The 21,231-nt window shown below is 44.9% G+C and overlaps 1 protein-coding gene across 1 annotated transcript in view; it reads right to left on the bottom strand.

Annotated features, from left to right (window-relative positions):
* LOC139251193 (aldo-keto reductase family 1 member C15-like) overlaps window positions 1–21,231 on the bottom strand; it is a 128,102-nt gene that overhangs the window by 20,069 nt on the left and 86,802 nt on the right. The window contains exon 7 of the mRNA XM_070873164.1: window positions 14,168–14,333. Within this exon, the coding sequence (XP_070729265.1) occupies window positions 14,168–14,333 (166 nt within the window). The remainder of the gene's footprint in view (window positions 1–14,167; window positions 14,334–21,231) is intronic.

Here is a 21,231-nt window from a genome sequence, read left to right as displayed (position 1 = left end):
GAGGAACCAACTAGGGAGCTGGCCATCCTAGACTGGGTGTTGTGAAATGAGAGAGGACTAATTAGCAATCTTGTTGTGCAAGGCCCCCTGGGGAAGAGTGACCATAATATGGTAGAATTCTTTATTAAGATGGAGAGTGACAGCGTTAATTCATAGCCTAGGGTCCTGAACTTAAGGAAAGGTAACTTTGATGGTATGAGATGTGAATTGGCTAGAATAGACTGGCAAATGATACTTAAAGGGTTGACAGTGGATAGGCAATGGCAGACATTTATAGATTACATGGATGAACTTCAACAATTGTACATCCCTGTCTGGAGTAAAAATAAAAAGAGGAAGGTGGCTCAACCGTGGCTAACAAGGGAAATTAGGGATAGTGTTAAATCCAAGGAAGAGACATATAAATTGGCCAGAAAAAGCAGCAAACCTGAGGACCTGGAGAAATTTAGAATTCAGCAGAGGAGGACAAAGGGTCTAATTATGAGGGGGAAAATAAAGTATGAGAGGAAGATTGCAGGGAATATAAAAACTGACTTCTATAGATATGTGAAGAGAAAAAGATATGTGAAGAGAAAAAGATTAGTGAAGACCAACGTAGGTTCTTTGCAGACAGAATCAGGTGAATTTATAATGGTGAACCAAGAAATGGCAGACCAACTGAACAAATACTTTGGCTCTGTCTTCACTAAGGAAGACACAAATAACCTTCCGGAAATACTAGGAATTCGAGGGTCTAGCGAAAAGAAGGAACTGAAGGAAATCCTTATTAGTCAGGAAATTGTGTTATGGAATTTGATGGGATTGAAGGCCAATAAATCCCCAGGACCTGATAGTCTGCATCCCAGAATACTTAAGGAAGTGGCCCTAGAAATAGTGGATGCATCGGTGATCATTTTCCAACATTCTATTGAGTCTGGATCAGTTCCTATGGACTGAGGGTAGCTAATGTAACACCACTTTTTAAAAAAGGAGGGAGAGAAAACGGGGAATTATAGACCAGTTAGCCTGACATCGGTAATGGGGAAAGTTTTGGAATCAATGATTAAAGATGAAAAAGATGCATTTGGAAAGCGGTGACAGGATCAGTCCAAGTCAGCATGGATTTATGAAAGGAAAATCATGCTTGACAAATCTAGAATTTTTTGAGAATGTAACTGGTAGAATGAACAAGGGACAACCAGTGGATGTGGTATTTGGACTTTCAAAAGACTTTTGATAAGGTCCCACACAAGAGATTAGTGTGCAAAATTAAAGCACATGGTATTGGGGGTAATGTATTGACGTGGATAGAGAACTGGTTGGCAGACAGGAAGCAGAGAGTCGGAATAAACGGGTCCTTTTCAGAATGGCAGGCAGTGACCAGTGGTGTGTCGAAGGGTTCACTATTTACAATATACATGAATGATTTAGATGAAGGAATTGAATGTAATATCTCCAAGTTTGCAGATGACACTAAGCTGGGTGGCGATGTGAGCTGTAAGGAGGATGCTAAGAGACTGCAGGGTAACTTGGACAGGTTAGGTGAGTGGGCAAATGCATGGCAGATGCAGTATAATGTGGATAAATGTGAGGTTATCCACTTTGGTGGCAAAAACAGGAAGACAGAATATCTGAATGTGACAGATTAGGAAAAGGGGAGGTGCAACAAGACCTGGGTGTCATGGTACATCAGTCATTGAAGTTTGGTATGCAGGTTCAGCAGGCGGTGAAGGCGGCAAATGGCATGTTGGCCTTCATATCGAGACGATTTGAGTATATGAGAGCAGGGAGGTCTTACTGCCGTTGTACAGAGCCTTGGTGAGGACACACCTGGAATATTGTGTTCAGTTTTGGTCCCCTTAACTGAGGAAGAACGTTCTTGCTATTGAGGGAGTACAGCGAAGGTTCACCAGATTGATTCCTGGGATGGCAGGACTGACATATGAGGAGAGATTGGACCAACTGGGGCTTGTATCCACTGGAGTTTAGAAGAATGAGAGGGGATATCATAGAAACATATAAAATTCTGACAAGATTGGACAGGTTAGAGGCAGGAAGAATGTTCCCGTTGCTGGGGAGTTCCAGAACCAGGGGTCACAGTCTAAGAATAAGGGGTAAGCCATTTAGTACTGAGATGAGGAGAAACTTCTTCACTCAGAGAGTGGTTAACCTGTGGAATTCTCTACCGCAGAAAGTTGTTGAGGCCAGTTCGCTAAGATATATTCAAAAGAGAGTTAGATATGGCCCTTACAGCCAAAGGGATCAAGGAGTATGGAGAGAACGCAGGAAAGGGGTACTGAGGTTGAATGAACAGCCATGAACTTATTGAATGGTGGTGCAGGCTCGAAGGACCGAATGGCCTGCTCCTGCACCTAATTTCTATGTTTCTATTTGCTTTAACCACTCCCTGTGGTAGCAAGTTCCACATTCTCACCACTCTTTAGGTAAAGAAGTTTCTTTTGAATTCCCAATTGAATTTCTTGATGGCTATCTTATATTGATGACCTGCAGTTATGCTCTTCCCCACAAGTGGAAGCATGCTCTCTGTATCCACTCAAACCTTTCATAATTTTAAAGACCTCTAATTAGGTCACCCCTCAGCCTTCTTTTTTTCAAGAGAAAAAAGAGACCCAGCCTGTTCATCCTTTCCTGATTATGTATACCCTCGCATTTCTGGTATCATGCTTGTAAATCTTCTTTGCACCCTCCCTGTGCCTCTATATCTTTTTTATAATATGGTGACCAGAACTGTACGCAGTACTGCAAGTGTGGTCCAACCAAGGCTTGATACAAATTTAGCATAACTTTCCTACTTTTTAGTTCTATACCTCTAGAAATAAAGCCTAGTGCTTGGCTTGCTTTTTTTTAAATAGCCTTGCTAACCTGTGGCGCAAGTTTTAGTGATTTATGTAATTTGTACTCGGAGTTCCCTTTGTTCCTCTACCCCACCTAGACTAGCATCCTTCACGTAATAGTATTATGGGATACCTCTCTGTTACCTCTTCAAAAAATTCAATGAGGTTGGTCAAGACAGACTTTCCATTTTGAATGCTGACTATTCATTATTATATTTTTCATTTCTAGATATTCTATTTTCTCCTTTAGTAGAGATTCCATTATTTTTCTTAAACCTGGTGATGTGATCACTATTTCCAAAGTGCTCCCCCACTAAAACATATTCGACTTCATTCCCCAGAACTAGATCCAGCACTGCATCCTTCCTCATTGGGCTGGAAACACACTGAGCAAGAAACTCTGTAATTAGCCATTTGAACCAGATGGTGCCGGTTTCAGTTCTAGTCCCTGATGACTTGGATGCTTAACTGGCTTCAGTGCCTCTTTGGGGGAAAAAGTGGTCAGGGTTCTGGTTCTTCACTATCTAATGACCCTTACTAAAATTCTCTTCGGGTGGAGTGCCATCTTTAGCCTGCCAACATTCGCTGTCCAGGCTCACAGAAAGAGGTACTGGAGGCACGAGTCAGCATCGAGAAAAAAGTAGAATATACAAAAACTTTTTTAAATTGCCAGAGTACAATCACTTAATAAGAGATAATGTTGTAATTCCTAACTTTTTAATGAAGACTGAATGTATTATCGGGCAGACTGTATTATATGGGGAGGATTATAAACAATCCAGAATGCCCCTTATTTACATTATTGCTCCCAGTTCATGATCAGACTGATCCTGTGGACCTGGAATAGTGTAAGCAGGCCAAAAAGCCATGGAAAGAAAGAACAGATATGTTGTGTAATCTTGTTAAGGTAGACCCAGGTATTAACCAACAGAAGCCAATTTTTCGATGTGCATGGCCCTGAAACTTAACTCAGTGATTGCTAACTCGCTGATGCTTCATTATATCCCAAAATGAAATGCCCGGATATGCCAGCGTAGGGTAATCCTAGATCAAATTTTGAACCACACGATGTATGCATGAGGCAGAGCCACACACTAAAAACGTATAGGGTTAAAACTAGCAAGCTTTGTCTGTCACATGGGTCATAGGGAATGGTCAAGTGACATAAATGTGTTCCGCTTCTCTCCCCCTTCGCCCTCGGTTTTTCTTCCTGCGAATTCCCATCCCATTCTTCAGTGACTCATTGGGTACAGTTCCATGGACTAGTCACTCTTGGGTTACTTCGCCCAAGGGACCATTATTCTCAACAACACTAGAGACTCAACGCCATCCAGGACAGACCATTTTGCACGATTGGTGCTGTTAACCACTGAACTTAATATCTTCCCCTGTCGCTGGCACACGGACTACAATATGTACTACCTATAGGATACATTACAGCAACTTACCAAGCTTGCTTCAGCAGCACCTCCGCCTCATGCACCCTTACCACCAAGCAGAACAAGAGCAATAATGTGAGGGGAACACCATTACCCCCACGTCACATGCCATCCTAACTTGGACATACATTGGCATTCCTCAGTCACTGGATCAATATCCTAGAATTCCATACTGAACAGCATTCTAGGAGCACCATCACCACAAAGAATGCAGCAGTTCAAGGAAAAAAATGTGGACAAGAAGAGTCTAATAATAGGCTCTAATTTACAAGGTATTCAACTGGTCTGCCAAATGTCAGATCGATCCTATCCACAAATGTACAAATGAATAGGGAAAATTTGGAAGATTCTAGGGCTGGATTTTCACTAATATTGCGACTGGGTTTTCGCTGCAATTTGGCCCTCCGCGGAGAAAACCCGGTTGGCGGGATCCTCGGGTACCTGTTTGCGGTGGCGCTGCCACGTACTGCCGTGGAGAGGTGCGCCAACATGCAACGACGCAGATTGCGTTTGCATCGTACTTTCAGTACTCTCCCGACCGGTGCGCCGTGCCCAGAATACCGACAGGGTCAAACCTGTTGGTGCAGCCCTGCCAGCAGCGGTAAGTATGAAAACCTGCAAAGAAGGTAAGTTAAAGTTTTTATTTTTTAAATTATTTTTTAGCGATTTAGTAGGCAAGAGTTTTGTGAATGTTTTTTTGCAATTTCCCCGCCACCCCTTCCCCCCCCCCCCACACACAAAACCTCTCTCACAGCGCTACCGGCCCCGGACTAAAGTTGCCGAAACTCGCGGTTTGCTCCGCGAATCCTCATGCAACGCTGACTTTACCAATTCGTAAAGGCACAAAGTTAGGCCTAAAAACGGTTTTCAAACCGAAAATCTAGCCCAAGAGAGCTCAACACTTGTCTAAAGGGGTGGTGGTAGGAAGAGGTTTCTGTTGTGTGGGTCAAGGCCACATTTGTTGCCTGTCCTATTTGCCCTGAGAAGGTAGTGGTGGAACTTCTTGAACCACTGCAGTTTTTATGGCGATGGTGCTAGGTTAGGGATTACAGGATTTTGAGCGACGATAAAGTAATGGTATATGTCCAACTCACAATGGTGAGAGACTTAGAAATGGTGTTCCTTTACCATGTCTGCTCATTTTTGAGGCCCAGCACAAGCAGCGGGAATGGTCTCCTGCAATGGCTTGTCTTCTCGCCTCAACAGTTACCTTTTGAATCCCAAGGATCTATCCAGAGCTTCCTTCAATTTCTCATCTACATGCTGTCCTTTTGTGAAATCACCCAAAGATAAGACTTCAGGTTCCACACATAGAAACATAGAAAATAGGTGCAGGAATAGGCCATTCGGCCCTTCGAGCCTGCACCACCATTCAATAAAATCATTGCTGATCATTCTCCTCAGTACCCCTTTCCTGCTTTCCCTCCATACCCCTTGACCCCTTAAGCCGTAAGGGCCATATCCAACTCCCTCTTGAATATATCCAATGAACTGGCATCAACAACTCTTTGCTGTAGGGAATTCCACAGGTTAACAACTCTCAGTGAAGAGGTTTCTCCTCATCTCTGTCCTAAATGGCTTACCCCTTATCCTTAGACTATGTCCCCTGGTCCTGGACTTCGCCAACATCGGGAACATTTTTCCTGCATCTAACCTGTCCAGTCCCGTCAGAATTTTATATGTTTCTATGAGATCCCATTTCATCCCTCTAAACTCCAGTGAATACAGACCCAGTCGATCCAATCTCTCCTCATAAGTCAGTCCAGCCATCCCGGGAATCAATCTGGTGAACCTTCGCTGCACTCCCTCAATAGCAAAAATGTCCTTCCTCAGATTAGGAGACCAAAACTGAACACATTATTCCAGGTGAGGCCTCACTAAGGCTCTGTACAACTGCACTAAGACCTCCCTGCTCCTATACTCAAATCCCCTAGCTATGAAGGCCAACATGCCATTTGCCTTCTTCACCGCCTGCTGTACCTGCATGCCAACTTTCAATGACTGATGTACGATGATACACAGGTCTCATTGCATCTCCCCTTTTCCTAATCTGCTGCCATTCAGATAATATTCTGCCTTGGTGTTTTTGCCACCAAAGTGGATAACCTCACACTAACACTGCATCTGCCACGCATTTGCCCACTCACCTAACCTGTCCCAAGTCACCCTGCAGCCTTTTAGCATCCTCCTCACAGCTCACACCGCCATCCAGCTTAATGCCATCTGCAAACTTGGAGAAATTACACTCAATTCCTTCATCCAAATCATTAATGTATATTGTAAATAGCTGGGGTCTCAGCACGGAGCCCTGCGGCAACCCACTAGTCACTGCCTGCCATTCTGACTCTGCTTCGTGTCTGCCAACCAGTTCTCTATCCACGTCAGTACATTACCCCCAATACCATGTGCTTTAATTTTGCACACCAATCTCTTGTGTGGGACCTTGTCAAAAGCCTTTTGAAAGTCCAAATACACCACATCCACTGGTTCTCCCTTGTCCACTCTACCAGTTACATCCTCAAAAAATTCTAGAAGATTTGTCAAGCATGATTTCCCTTTCATAAATCCATGCTGACTTGGACTGATACGGTCACTGCTTTCCAAACGTGGTGCTATTTCATCTTTAATAATTGATTCCAACATTTTCCCCACTACTGATGTCAGGCTAACCGGTCTATAATTACCCGTTTTCTCTCTCCCTCCTTTCTTAAAAAGTGGTGTTACATTAGCTACCCTCCAGTCCATAGGAACCGATCCAGGGTCAATAGACTGTTGGAAAATGATCACCAATGCATCCACTATTTCTAGGGCTACTTCCTTAAGTACTCTGGGATGCAGACTATCAGGCCCCGGGGATTTATCGGCCTTAAATCCTATCATTTTCCCTAACACAATTTCCCGGCTAATAAGGATTTCCTTCAGTTCCCCCTTCTCGCTAGACCCTCGGTCCCCGAGTATTTTCGGGTGGTTATTTGTATCTTCGTTAGTGAAGACAGAACCAAAGTATTTCCTTGTTCCCAATTATGAATTCCCCTGATTCTGACTGCAAGGGACCTACGTTAGTTTTCACTAATCTTTTTCTCTTCACACATCTATAGAAACTTTTGCAGTCAGTTTTTATGTTGCCAGCAAGCTTCCTCTCATACTCTATTTCCCCCCTCCTAATTAAACCCTTTGTCCTCCTCTGCTGTATTACAAAATTCACCCAGTCCTCAGGTTTGTTGCTTTTTCTGGCCAATTTATATGCCTCTTCCTTGCCTTTAACACTATCCTTAATTTCCCTTGTTAGCCGTTTTATTTTTACTGCCGACAGGGATTACAATTATTGAAGTTCATCCATGTGATCTTTAAATGATTTCCATTGCCTATCCACCGTCAACCCTTTAAGTATCATTTGCCAGTCTATTCAAGCCAATTCACATCTCATACCATCGAAGTTACCTTTCCTCAAGTTCAGGAGCCAAGTCTCTAAATTAACTGTGTCACTCTCCACTTTAATAAAGAATTCTACCATATTATGGTCACTCTTCCCCAAGAGGCCTCCACAAGATTGTTAATTAGTCCTTCTCATTACACATCACCCAGTCCAGGATGGCCAGCCCTCTAATTGGTTCTTCGACATATTGGTTTAGGAAACCATCCCTAATACACTGCAGGAAATCCTCCTCCACCGCATTGCTACCAGTTTGGTTAGCCCAATCAATATTGGGTGGAGCTGCGGAATTCCAAAGGGCAGAAAACGCTAGTGGGAGTTGTGTACAGACCACCAAGCAGTAGTAGTGAGTTTGGGGACAGCATCAAACAAGAAATAAGGGATGTGCGCAATAAAGGTATCGCAGTTAACATGGGCGACTATAATCTACATATTGATTGGGCTAACCAAACTGGTAGCAATGCGGTGGATGAGGATTTCCTAGAGAGTATTAGGGATGGTTTTCGAGACCAATATGTCGAGGAACCAACTAGAAGCTGGCCATCCTAGACTGGGTGATGTGTAATGAGAAGGGACTAATTAGCAATCTTGTTGTGCGAGGCCCCTTGGGGAAGGGTGACCAGAATATGGTAGAATTCTTTATTAAGATGGAGAGTGACACAGTTAATTCGGAAACTAGGGTCCTGAATTTAAGAAAAGGGAACTTCGACGGCATGAGGCATGAATTGGCTAGAATAGACTGGCAAAGGATACTTAAAGGGTTGACGGTGGATAAGCAATGGCAAACATTTAAAGATCACATGGATGAACTTCAGCAATTGTACATCTCTGTCTGGAGTAAAAATAAAACGGGGAAGGTGGCTCAATCATGGCTAACAAGGGAAATTAAGGATAGCGTTAAAGCCAAGGAAGAGGTATATAAATTGGCTACAAAAAGCAACAAACCAATGGACTGGGAGAAATTTAGAATTCAGAAGAGGACGACAAAGGGGTTAATTAAGAGGGGGAAAATAGAGTACGAGAGGAAGCTTGTAGGGAACATAAAAACTGACTACAAAAGCTTCTATCAATATGTGAAGAGAAAAAGATTAGTCAAAACAAATGTAGGTCCTTTGCAGTCAGATTCAGGTGAATTTATAATGGGGAACAAAGAAATGGCAGACCAATTGAACAAATACTTCGGTTCTGTCTTCACGAAGGAAGACACAAATAACCTTACGAATGTACTAGGGGACAGTGGGTCTAGTTAGGAGGAGGAACTGAAGGATATCCTTATTAGGCAGGAAATTGTATTGGGAAATTAATGGGATTGAAGGCCGATAAATCCCCGGGGCCTGATAGTCTGCATCCCAGAGTACTTAAGGAAGTGGCCCTAGAAATAGTGGATGCATTGGTGATCATTTTCCAACAGTCTATCAACTCTGGATCAGTTCCTATGGACTGGAGGGTAGCTAATGTAACACCACTTTTTAAAAAAGGAGGGAGAGAGAAAACGGATAATTATAGACTGGTTAGCCTGACATCAGTAGTGGGGAAAATGTTGGAATCAATCATTAAGGATGAAATAGCAGCGCATTTGGAAAGCAGTGACAGGATCGGACCAAGTCAGCATGGATTTATGAAAGGGAAATCATGCTTGACGAATCTTCTGGAATTTTTTGAGGATGTAACTAGCAGAGTGGACAAGGGAGAACCAGTGGATGTGGTGTATTTGGACTTTCAAAAGGCTTTTGACAAGGTCCCGCACAAGAGTTGGTGTGCAAAATCAAAGCACATGGTATTGGGGGGTAATGTACTGACGTGGAAAGAGAACTGGTTGGCAGACAGGAAGCAGAGTCAGGATAAACGGGTCCTTTTCAGAATAGTAGGCAGTGACTAGTAGAGTTCCGCAGGGCTCAGTGCTGGGACCCCAGCTCTTTACAATATACATTAACGATTTAGATGAAGGAATTGAGTGTAATATCTCCAAGTTTGCGGATGACATTAAACTGGGTGGCGGAATGAGCTGTGAGGAGGATGTTAATAGGCTACAGGGTGACTTGGATAGGTTAGGTGAGTGGGCAAACGCATGCAGATGCAATATAATGTGGATAAATGTTAGGTTATCCATTTTGGGGACAAAAACACGAAGGCAGAATATTATCTGAATGGCGGCAGATTAGGAAAAGGGGAGATGCAACGAGACCTGGGTGTCATGGTTCATCAGTCACTGAAAGTGGGCATGCAGGTACAGCAGGCGGTGAAGGCGGCAAATGGTATGTTGGCCTTCATAGCTAGGGGATTTGAGTATAGGAGCAGGGAGGTCTTACTGCAGTTATACAGGGCCTTAGTGAGACCTCACCTGGATTATTGTGTTCAGTTTTGGTCTCCTAATCTGAGAAGGACGTTCTTGCTATTGAGGGAGTGCAGCGAAGGTTCACCAGACTGATTCCAGGGATGGCTGGACTGTCATATGAGGAGAGACTGGATCAACTGGGCCTTTATTCACTGGAGTTTAGAAGGATGAGAGGGGATCTTATAGAAACGTATAAGATTCTGACGGAACTGGACAGGTTAAATGTGGGAAGAATGTTCCCGATGTTGGGGAAGTCCAGAACCAGGGGAAATAGTCTTAGGATAAGGGGTAGGCTATTTCGGACTGAGATGAGGGGAAACTTCTTCACTCAGAGAGTTGTTAACCTATGAAATTCCCTACCGCGGAGAGTTGTTGATGCCAGTTCATTGGATATATTCAAGAGGGAGTTAGATATGGCCCTTACGGCTGAGGGGATCAAGGGGTATGGAGAGAAAGCAGGAAAGTGGTACTGAGGGAATGATCAGCCATGATCTTATTGAATGGCGGTGCAGGCTCGAAGGGCCGAATGGCCTATTCCTGCACCTATTTTCTATATTTCTATGTTTCTAATATGTCGATTAAAGTCGCCCACTGCTGTACCTTTATTGCACGCAACCCTAATTTCTTGTTTGATGCTGTCCCCAACCTCACTACTACTGTTTGGTGATCTGTACACAATTCCCACTAGCGTTTTCTGTCCTTTGCTATTCCGTAGCTCCACCCATACCGATTCCACATCATCCAAGCTAATGTCCTTCCTTACTATTGCATTCATTTCCTCTTTAACCAGCAATGCCACCCGACCTCCTTTTCCTTTGTCTGTCCTTCCTAAATATTGAATACCCCTGTCTGTTGAGTTCCCAGTCTTGGTCACCCTGGAGCCATGTCTCCGTGATGCCAATTACATCATATCTGTTAACTGCTATCTGTGTAGTTAATTCATCCACCTTATTCCAAATACTCCTCGCATTGAGGCACAATGCCTTCAGGCTTGTCTTATTAACACCCTTTGCCCCTTTAGAATTTTGCTGTAATGTGGTCCTTTTTGCTTTTTGCCTTGGGTTTCTCTGCCCTCCACTTTTACTTTTCTTCTTTCGATCTTTTGCTTCTGCCCCCATTCTACTTCCCTCTGTCTCTCTGCATAGGTTCCCATCCCCCTGCCATATTAATTTAACCCCTCCCCCAACAGCACTAGCAAACACTCCCCCTCGGACATTGGCTCCGGTCCTGCCCAGGTGCAGACCGTCCGGTTTGTACTGGTCCCACCTCCCCCAGAGCCAGTCCCAATATCCCAGAAATTTGAATCCCTCCCTTCTGCACCACTCCTCAAGCCACGTATTCATCTGAGCTATCCTGCAATTCCTACTCTGACTAGCACGTGAGAAATCAAGTTTTGACATCCTACTTTTTAATTTAGCTCCTAGCTCCCTAAATTCGTCTTGTAGGACCTCATCCCGTTTTTTTTAAACTTATATCGTTGGTACCTATATGCACCACAACAACTGGCTGTTCACCCTCCCTCTTCAAAATGTCCTGCACCTGCTCTGAGACATCCTTGACCCTTGCACCAGGGAGGCAACATACCATCCTGGAGTCTCGGTTGCGGCCGCAGAAACGTCTATTTTTTCCTCTTACAATAGAATCCCCTATCACTATAGCTATCCCACTCTTTTTCCTGCCCTCCTGTGCAGCAGAGCCACCCATGGTGCCATGAACTTGGCTGCTGCTGCTCTCCTCTAATAAGTCATCCCCCTCAACAGTACCCAAAAGCAGTGTATCTGTTTTGCAGGAGGATAACCGCAGGGGACCCCTGCACTACCTCCCTTCCACTGCTCTTCCTATTGGTCACCCATACACTATCTGGCTGTGTATCCTTTAACTGCGGTGTGGCCAACTCACTAAATGTACTATTCACGTCATTCTCAGCATCGTGGATGCTCCAGAGTAAATCCACCCGCAGCTCCAGTGCTGCAATGCAGTCTGTCAGGTGCTGCAGGCAGATGCACCTCCCTGGAAGCGTCCCTGACTTCCAACATATTACAGGAGGAGCATAATACGTGTCCGAGCTCTCCTGCCATGACTTAACCCTTAGATTAACTTAATTTGGCAACAATGCTAAAAGGTTGCTTACTGATAAAGAAAAGAAAAAGAAAAACTACTTACCAATCACCAGGCTGTGATGTCACCTTTCGATTTCTTTCTACTTCTTTTTTATTTTCTCTCCCTGCTGCAGCTGCACCAGCTAGCCTCATGAACTCCCGCTGTGACTGATGTGTCTTTATAGGCCTCTCCGACCACGAACTCCCTGACATATGCTGACAACACCTGGCTCTGCCTCACCACCTCCTCTCTTGACCCCTCCACTGCCTCTGTGTTGTCAGCCTGTTTGTCAGACATCCAGTCCTGGATAAGTTGTAATTTCTTCCAATTAAACCTCAAGAGACTGAAGCCACAAACTCATTTCCCTAGCCACCAATTCAATTTCTCTCCCCAGCCACTATCTCAGGCTGAACTAGACTGTTCACAACCTGTGTTCTATTTGACCCTGAGCTGAGATTCAACCCCATGTCCACACTATCTCCAAGACCACCGATTACCACCTGCCGAGTATCACCCATCTCCACCCCTGCTTCAACCCTTTTGTCGCTGAAATTCATCCATGCTCCACTATGCTAGTGCTCTCCTGGCCGGCTTCCCATCTTTCACTCTCCATCCTCCATAAACAAACTCATCCAAAACTCTGCTGCCCATATCCTAACCTGCAAGCAAGCACCGCTTACTCATCATACTGTGCTTATTGACCTACATTGGCTCCTGGTCCACCAACGTCTCAAAACTTATCCTTGTATTAAAACAGCTCATGATCTCACCTCTCCCAATTTCTAACCTCTTCCTGCCCTACATCTCTCCAAGAACCCTGCATTCTAACAATTCTAGCATCTTGTGCATCCTCCATTCCCTTAGCCTCACCATTGGCATCTGTGACTTCAGCCGTCAAGGCCATAAGCTCTGGAATTCCCTCCCTAAAACTATTTTACGTCCTATAAGATCCTCCTTAAAATCTACCTCTTTGAGCAAGCTTTGGCTCGGGATCACTTTTTGTCTGATTACATTCCTCTCACGGGATTAAGATTGAGAAATAGTTAAGAAATCCATTTTACACAAACGAATTACTTATTTATTTGTATTAAGTTCTGTAGTTAAACCTAAAATTGAATGACTGCAAAATGGCTGAAAATGTGTACAAAGGTAGTGTGCAGTCTGCTTCTGGGCCAAGTCTATCTCTATCACACTAAACTGGAAGCTCAGTATTATTGTTTTGGTGGCATGGTTCCTGTTGCATCATGCGGATACTAAATCTCTTTTTTTTCTGTGCAGATTTAAGGTGATTGGCAAAAGAACCATAGGAGACATAAGAAAAAACTTTTTTTACACAGTGAATGGCTAGGATCTGGAATGCACGGCCTGAAAGGGTGGTGGAGGCAGACTCGATCACGGTTTTCAAAAGGGAGCTGGATAAGTACCTGAGAGAAAAGAATTTGCAGGGCTACGGGGAAAGGATGGAGGAGTGGGACCAGCTGAAGTGCTCTTGCAGAGCCGGCACGAGCTCGATGGGCCGAATGGCCTTCTTCCGTGCTGTAACCATTGCATGATTCTAACTGGAGACCATAAGAATGGGGATTGAGAGTGGGTAAAGGGTTATGGAATGCAGATGCCTATGGATTAGCACAGTTTGGAACAGTATAAATTAAGTGAGATCATTACCATTAGGTTGGGTGATAAAGAAGGAGACATCTGGAGGGTCGAGCTGTAATGTGCGCATCTTCTGCGACTGATGTGATCTCGGTGGTGGCAGTGAGTATGTTCAGTTTAATATATCCTTCAATAACCATAGTGTTTGACTGTGTGTGATTTCATTCTTGGTTACAGGCACAAGATTGCAGCCTTTGTAATATTCGAACATTCACATTCCTAACACTATTCAACACTTGGGTGTTTTCTCAAGTTAAAGACATTATATAAGTGCAAGTTCTTGAATGGAGGTCAGGGACGATGACCGACTGTGCTAAAAGTGAATAGTTGGCAACTATGAAAAAGATTAACATCTCCATGAGGAATATTTTACCTCTTTGTTCTGCTTCATGCGTCCAGGACTGAAACTCTTCGGAATAACCACAACACCACGTTGCACTTGATAGCGCAGGGCTATTTGAGCTGCTGTCTTCTGGTGTTTTTCACCCATCTTTTTCAGCTCCGGGTCGTTAAGAAGGATAGGATTTTTTGTGTTGACCCTGTATTGGAAATTGAAAAGAATCTTTATAAGATCTCAGGATATTTCAAAATTTCTCCTTCCCACAACTATACAATGAAAAGCTGTGATTCCCTTTCATTTGATGTTTGTAAGTGAAAATAAACTCCATTTTTTTGTAAATTTATTCCTGGGCATCGCTGGCAAGGCCAGCATTTATTGCACATCTCTAAATGCTCTCGAGAAGGTGGTGATGAACATCCTTCTTGAACTACTGCAGTATGCGTGGCGAAAGTACTCCCACAGTGCTGTTAGGGAGTTCCAGGATTTTGACCCAGTGACTATGAAGGAACGCAATATACATCCAGTCAGGATGGTGTGTGACTTGGAGGTGCTGATGTTCCCATCCGCCTGCTGCCTTTGTCCTTCTCGGTGGTAGAGGTTGCGGTTTGGGAGGTGCAGTCAAAGCAGCCTTGGCGAGTTGCTTCAGTGCATCTTGTAGATGGTACACACTGCAGCCACGGTGCGCCGATGGAGGAGAGAATGAATATTTAAGGTTGTGGATGGAGTGCCAATAAAGCGAGCTGCTTTGTCCTGAATGGTGTCGAGCTTCTTGAGTGCTGTTGGAGCTGCACTCATCCAGGCAAGTGGAGAGTATTCCATCACGCTGCTGGCACTGAATGAATAGCCTGCCAACATTCATTGCCTCAGCTTACACACATGTAAAACCATCACTTGATTGAGGTATTAGTACAAGTGCCCCCTAGTTTCTCAGTAAGACTCGACATCATCAGGTTCTCAGTAAACATAATATACTATACGAATACTCACTACCATTGGCACATATTCAGAAAATTACCCCTCCCCGTGGGGGGGGGGTCTCCCACAAGCAGCTGACATTCAATATCAGACATGAGAAGGCATGGTTTCCCCAGAGTCAGAAAATAGCAGGTGTTGTCACCCACCACCAGTGCATAATCAGAAAATCCCTTCCTCCACTTTAATAGGGTAATATTATCACCGTGTCAGCACTATCACCACGGAGTCAGAAGGTCATGGGTTCAAGTCCCACTTCAGAGATTTGTGCACAAAAATTTAGACTGAGACTCCTAGTCTATTACTGAGGGAGTGCTGCACCGTCAGAGGTGACGTCTTTCGGATGAGACGTTAAACCGAGACCCCAAACATTCACAACTCTCTGAATGAAGAAATTCCTCCTCATCTCAGTCTTAAATGGCCGATCCCTTATCCTGAGACTATGCCTTCTTGTTCTAGATTCTCCAGCCAGGGGAAACAACCTCTCAGCATCTACCCTGTCAATTCCCCTCAGAATCTTCTATGTTTCAATGAGATTACCTCTCATTCTTCTAAACTCCAGCGAGGAAAGAATCTACTCAATCTCTCCTCATAGGACAACCTTCTCATCCCAGGGATCAATCTAGTGAACCTTTGTTGCATCACCACTAATAAAATTATATCCTTCCTCAGATAACTGTGCGCAGTACTCCAGGTGTGGTCTCTTGTACTCCAACCCTCTAGCAATAAAGGCCAACATGCCATTTGCCTTCCTAATTGCTTGCTGTACCTGCATGCTAACTCTGTGTTTCTTGTAGTAGACACCCAAATCTGTCTGAACACCAACATTTAATAATTTCTCACCATTTAAAAATGTGTTTTTCTATTCTTCCTACCAAAGTGAATAACCTCACAGTTCCTCATACTCCATCTGCCACCTTATTGCCCACTCACTTAACCTGTCCATATCCTTTTGCAGGCTCTTTGTGTCCTCCTCACAGCTTACTTGCCCATCTAGCTTTGTATCGTCAACAAACTTGGATACATTGCACTCAGCCCCTTCATCTAAGTCATTAATATAGATTGTAATAGTTGAGGCCACAGCACTGATCCTTGCGGTACCCCTACTAGTTACAGCCGGCCAATATGAAAATGACCCGTTTATTCTTACTCCCTGTTTTCTGTCTGTCAACCAATCCTTTATCCATGCTAATCCTTACCTCCCAACTCCATGTGCCCCTATCTTGCTTATCAAACTTTTATGTGGCATCTTATCCTTTTGGAAATCCAAATATATTACATCCACTGGTTCCCCTTTATCTACCCTGCTAGTTACATCCTCAAAAAAACTAAAATTTGTCAAACCATGCCGACACTCTGCCTAATATTATGATTCTCTAAGTACCCCTGTTACCACTTCCTTAATAATGGATTCCAGCATTTTCCCGATGACTAACTGGCCTGTAGTTCCCGGTTTTCTCTTTCTCTCCTTTCTTGAATAGCGGGCTTACATTTGCTACCTTCCAATCCGCTGGAGACTTTCTGAATCTAGGGAATTTCGGAAGATCACAACCAATGCATCCACTAACTCTGCAGCCACCTCTTTTAGGACCCAAGGATGTAGGTCATCAGATCCAGGGGATTTATCAGCTTTTAGTCCCATTAATTTCTCAAGTACTTTGCTCTACTGATATTAATTACATTAACTTCCTTGTTCTCAATAGCCCCTTGGTTCCCCACTATTTTTTGTATACTTTGTGTGTCTTCTACTGTGAAGACAGATACAAAATATTTATTTAAATCCTCTGCCATTTCCTTGTTCCCCAATATAATTTCTCCTGTCTCGGCCTCTAAGGGAACAACGCTTACTTTTACTGCTCTCTTCCATTTTACATACTTGTAAAAGCTCTTACAATCTGTTTTTTATATTTCTTGTTAATTTATTCACATTCTATTTGCTCCCTTTTAATCAATGCTTTGGTCATTCTTCGCTAGTTTCTAAAGCTCTCTCAATCCTCAGACTTACCACAATTCTTTGCAATAAGGGGAGATCGAACACGCTAATATGGTATTCTACAGAACACCTAATAGTGTAAGGGAAGTGGTGGAAGAAATATGTAATCTATGAAATGTGTAAAAGACACAAAATAATAATCAATGGAGATTTCGACTACCCCCAAATAAACTGGCAAGAGATAGGTAAAGTGTAAAAAGGAATGGAGTTTTTAAACAGTGTGTTCAGAACTCCTTTCTTATCTAGTACCCAAGAAGCCCAAAAAGAGAGTAATCACTGCTGGATCTCGTAATGGAACTTGAAACAGAGCAGATAAGAGAAGGGGTGCATCTAGGCAATATAGATCACAACATCATAACATTTAAAATGATTGAGAAAGATAAATAAGACAAAGTCCAAAGTAATAGATTCAAAAAAATACTAACTTTTAGGGGAGGAGAATGGAACTAGGGAAGATAAACTGTAAAACCATGTTGACAAAGAGATAGAACAGCAGTAGGAAACATTTTAAAAAGTAATCAATAGAGTTCAGGAGCAACATTTCCTCTAAGCTGCTTGGATGCACAGATCTGAGCTGGTCCCAAGCAGCCCAGGACTGGCTTTTTCAATGTTAAATTTCACACGTGTGAAATTGTGAACGTGCCGCGCACTCAAAAAAATTGAGAGAACATTGTTCAGAAGAAATATATTCTACCCAAAAAAAACAGGTACAAACTAGCCAATAATTAAATACGATGGATGAATAAAGAGATAAGGGTAAAATTGAAACTAAACATAAAGGCATACACTAAACACAGACAATAAAGGAGGATGACAAAAAGAATGCGGCGGATAGGAAATGTGGTTGACTCTTAACTGCCCTCTGAAATGGCCTAGGAAGCCACTCAGTTATAAAAAACCGCTACAAGAAACAATAAGAAGAATAAAACAGAATGGAACACCCGGCATCGACCTCGGCACCGGCTACGGACACGGCAACGCCACACGCAGCCCAATCGACCCTGCAAAGTTCTTCTGACCAACATCAAGGAACTTGTGCCAAAATTGGGAGAGCTGTCCCACACTAGTCAAGCAACAGTCTGACACTACGCCATAGGCAATAGGCTTATCGAGCTGTGCCTGGTCTCCAGTTGACTTGGACCCCCCTTGCCACTGGACCAAGACCTTGCTCAGCTAAGCCCGTGTGGTTGCCGGTGTGCAGTGGCCACCCCACGTTAAAAGAACTCACACACAGGCATCTTCCACTTCGTCAGTATGAAGTTCGGGACCTGGAACGTCCGGACCCTCATGGACAATCCCAACAGCAACAGGCCGGAATGCCGCACTGCCATAGTTGCCCGGGAACTCAGACGTTTTGACATGGACATCGCTGCCCTAAGCGAGACCCGGCGGGCAGGCCAGTTGAAGGAACATGGTGGAGGTTACACCTTTTTCTGGAAAGGGAAACCAGAGGCAGAACGCCGTCTTCATGGAGTCAGCTTTGCCGTCAAGAATGAGCTGGTCGACCACCTCAAAGATTCCCCCCTGTGGGGTTAGCGAACGCCTCATGACTCTCCGTATCACCCTAACCCGGAACCAATGTGCCACAGTCATCAGTGCGTACGCCCCTATACTCGATGCAACGGATGAGGCTAAAGAGGGTTTTTATTCCAACCTCAAGACATCCTTGTCCCGCGTCCCCACGGGTGACAAATTGATCCTCCTGGGTGATTTTAATGCCAGGGTCGACAAAGACTCAGCCCTCCGGGGAGGCGTGATTGGCAGAGAGGGGGTAGGGAAAGCCAACTTCAGTGGTACCCTACTCCTGACAAAACGTCAAGAACATGAACTCATCACCAACACCCTGTTCCGCCAGAGGGACAAATAAAAGCCATCGTGGCAATACCCTCGCTCCAAACACCGGCACCTGCTTGACTATGTCATCGTCTGAGCCAGGGATCAAAGGATGTGTGCATCACCCGTGCCATGACAGGAGCTGACGACTGCTGGACGGATCCACCATCAACATTAACATTGCCCCAAAGCAGAGGGGACAGCAGCAGTTCCGCAAACAAGTTAATGCCGGGGCACTTAGAGACCCAGCTAAGAGAGCCCTATATAGCCAGCGCCTCACAGCCAATCTGGCGTGCCTTGATGACCCTGAGCTGCTGAATGCCCACAGCGCTTGATCTGCCCTCCAGGCCTCTATAACCAGTGCCTATGAAGAGACACTTGTTCACGCAACCAGAAAACATCAGGAGTGGTTTGATGAAAATGATCAGGAGATCGAAGAACTAATAGATCACAAGCGCAAAGCATTTCTGAGCCTCAAGCAACAACGCAATTCGGGAGCTGCAAAACAACATTACAGACGGCTCAAGGCTCAGGTCCAACAAAAAACTCAGAACCTAAAGAACAGGTGGTGGATGGAGAAAGCACAGGAGATACAACAACTGGCCGACAGCCACGATATGCGAGGATTCTTCACTGCAGTCAAGGCCACCAACGGTCCAAACTCCCAAGGTCCCACCCCACTCCTGGTCAAGAACGGGAAAACACTCATTAAGGACACCGAGGCTGTCAGGGCCCGATGGAAGGAGCACTTTGAAGATCTCCTCAATCGAGACTCTGCCTTTGACTCGAGTGTTCTCGACTCCATCCCGCAGCATGCGACCCGCCACCAACTCAGTGAGACTTCAATGCTGCACGAGGTAGGCAAAGCCATAAAACAGCTGAAGAATAACAAGGCTACAGGTGCGGATGGAATCCTGCTGAGGCGCTGATACACGACCTCATCTGGAGGGAGGAGAGCGTGCCGGGTGATGTCAGAGATGCAATGATTGTGACCATTTTTAAGAAAGGGCACAAGTCCAACTGCGGCAACTATAGGGGAATCTCCCTATCAGCCACTGGGAAAGTTGTCGCTAGAGTTCCCCTCAATCGACTTCTCCCTGTGGCCGAGGAACTCCTCCCGGAATCACCATACGGATTTCGTCCCCTACGAGGCACAACAGACATGATCTTTGCAGCGCGACAGCTGCAGGAAAAATGCAGGGAGCAGCGCCAGCCCTTATACATGGCCTTTTCCGATCTTACAAAGGCCTTTGACACCGTCAACCGTGAGGGTCTATAGAGCGTCCTCCTCAGTTTCGGATGCCCCCAAAAGTTTGTCAACATCCTTCGCCTGCTTCACGATGACATGCAGGCCGTGATCCTTACCAACGGATCCATTACAGACCCAATTCACGTCCGGACCGAAGTCAAACAGGGCTGCGTCATCGCTCCAATCCTCTTCTCAATTTTCCTTGCTGCCATGCTCCACCTCACAATCAACAAGCTCCCCTTCCCGCTGGAGTGGAACTAAACTACAGAACCAATGGGAAGCTGTTTAACCTACGCCGCTTCCAGCTAGGTCCAAGATCACCCCAACCTCTGTCGTTGAGCTGCAGTATGCGGATGACGCCTGCGTCTGTGCACATTCAGAGGCTGAACTCCAGGATATAGTCAATGTATTCACTGAGGCATATGAAAGCATGGGCCTTACGCTTAACATCCGTAAGACAAAGGTCCTCTACCAGCCTGTCACCGTCGCACAGCACTACCTTCCAATCATCAAGATTCACGGCGCGGCCCTCGACAACGTGGACCATTTCCCATATCTCGGGAGCCTCTTATCAACGAAGGCAGACATTGATGCAGAGATTCAGCACCGCCTCCAGTGTGCCAGTGCAGCCTTCGGTCGTCTGAGGAAAAGAATGTTTGAAGACCAGGCCCTCAAATCTGCCACCAAGCTCATGGTCTACAGGGCTGTAGTAATACCCTCCCTCCTGTATGGATCTGAGGCATGGAGGATGTACAAAAGGCACCTCAAGTCGCTGAAGATATATCACCAACGATGTCTCCGCAAGATCCTGCAAATCCCCTGGAAGGACAGGCGCGCCAACATCAGTGTCCTCGACCAGGCTAACATCCCTAGTATTGAAGCACTGACCACACTCAATCAGCTTCACTGGGCAGGCCACATAGTTCACGTGCCAGATACGAGACTCCCTAAGCAAATGCTTTATGCGGAGCTCCTTCGTGGTAAACGAGCCAAAGGAGGACAGCGGAAACGTTATAAGGACACCCTCAAAGCCTCCCTGGTAAAGTGCGA

This window comes from Pristiophorus japonicus, unplaced genomic scaffold (genome assembly GCF_044704955.1).
Source record: "Pristiophorus japonicus isolate sPriJap1 unplaced genomic scaffold, sPriJap1.hap1 HAP1_SCAFFOLD_420, whole genome shotgun sequence".
NCBI lineage: Eukaryota > Metazoa > Chordata > Chondrichthyes > Pristiophoridae > Pristiophorus > Pristiophorus japonicus.
Note: the sequence above shows the minus strand (reverse complement) of the source record. Positions and strands in the feature narration are given on the sequence as shown.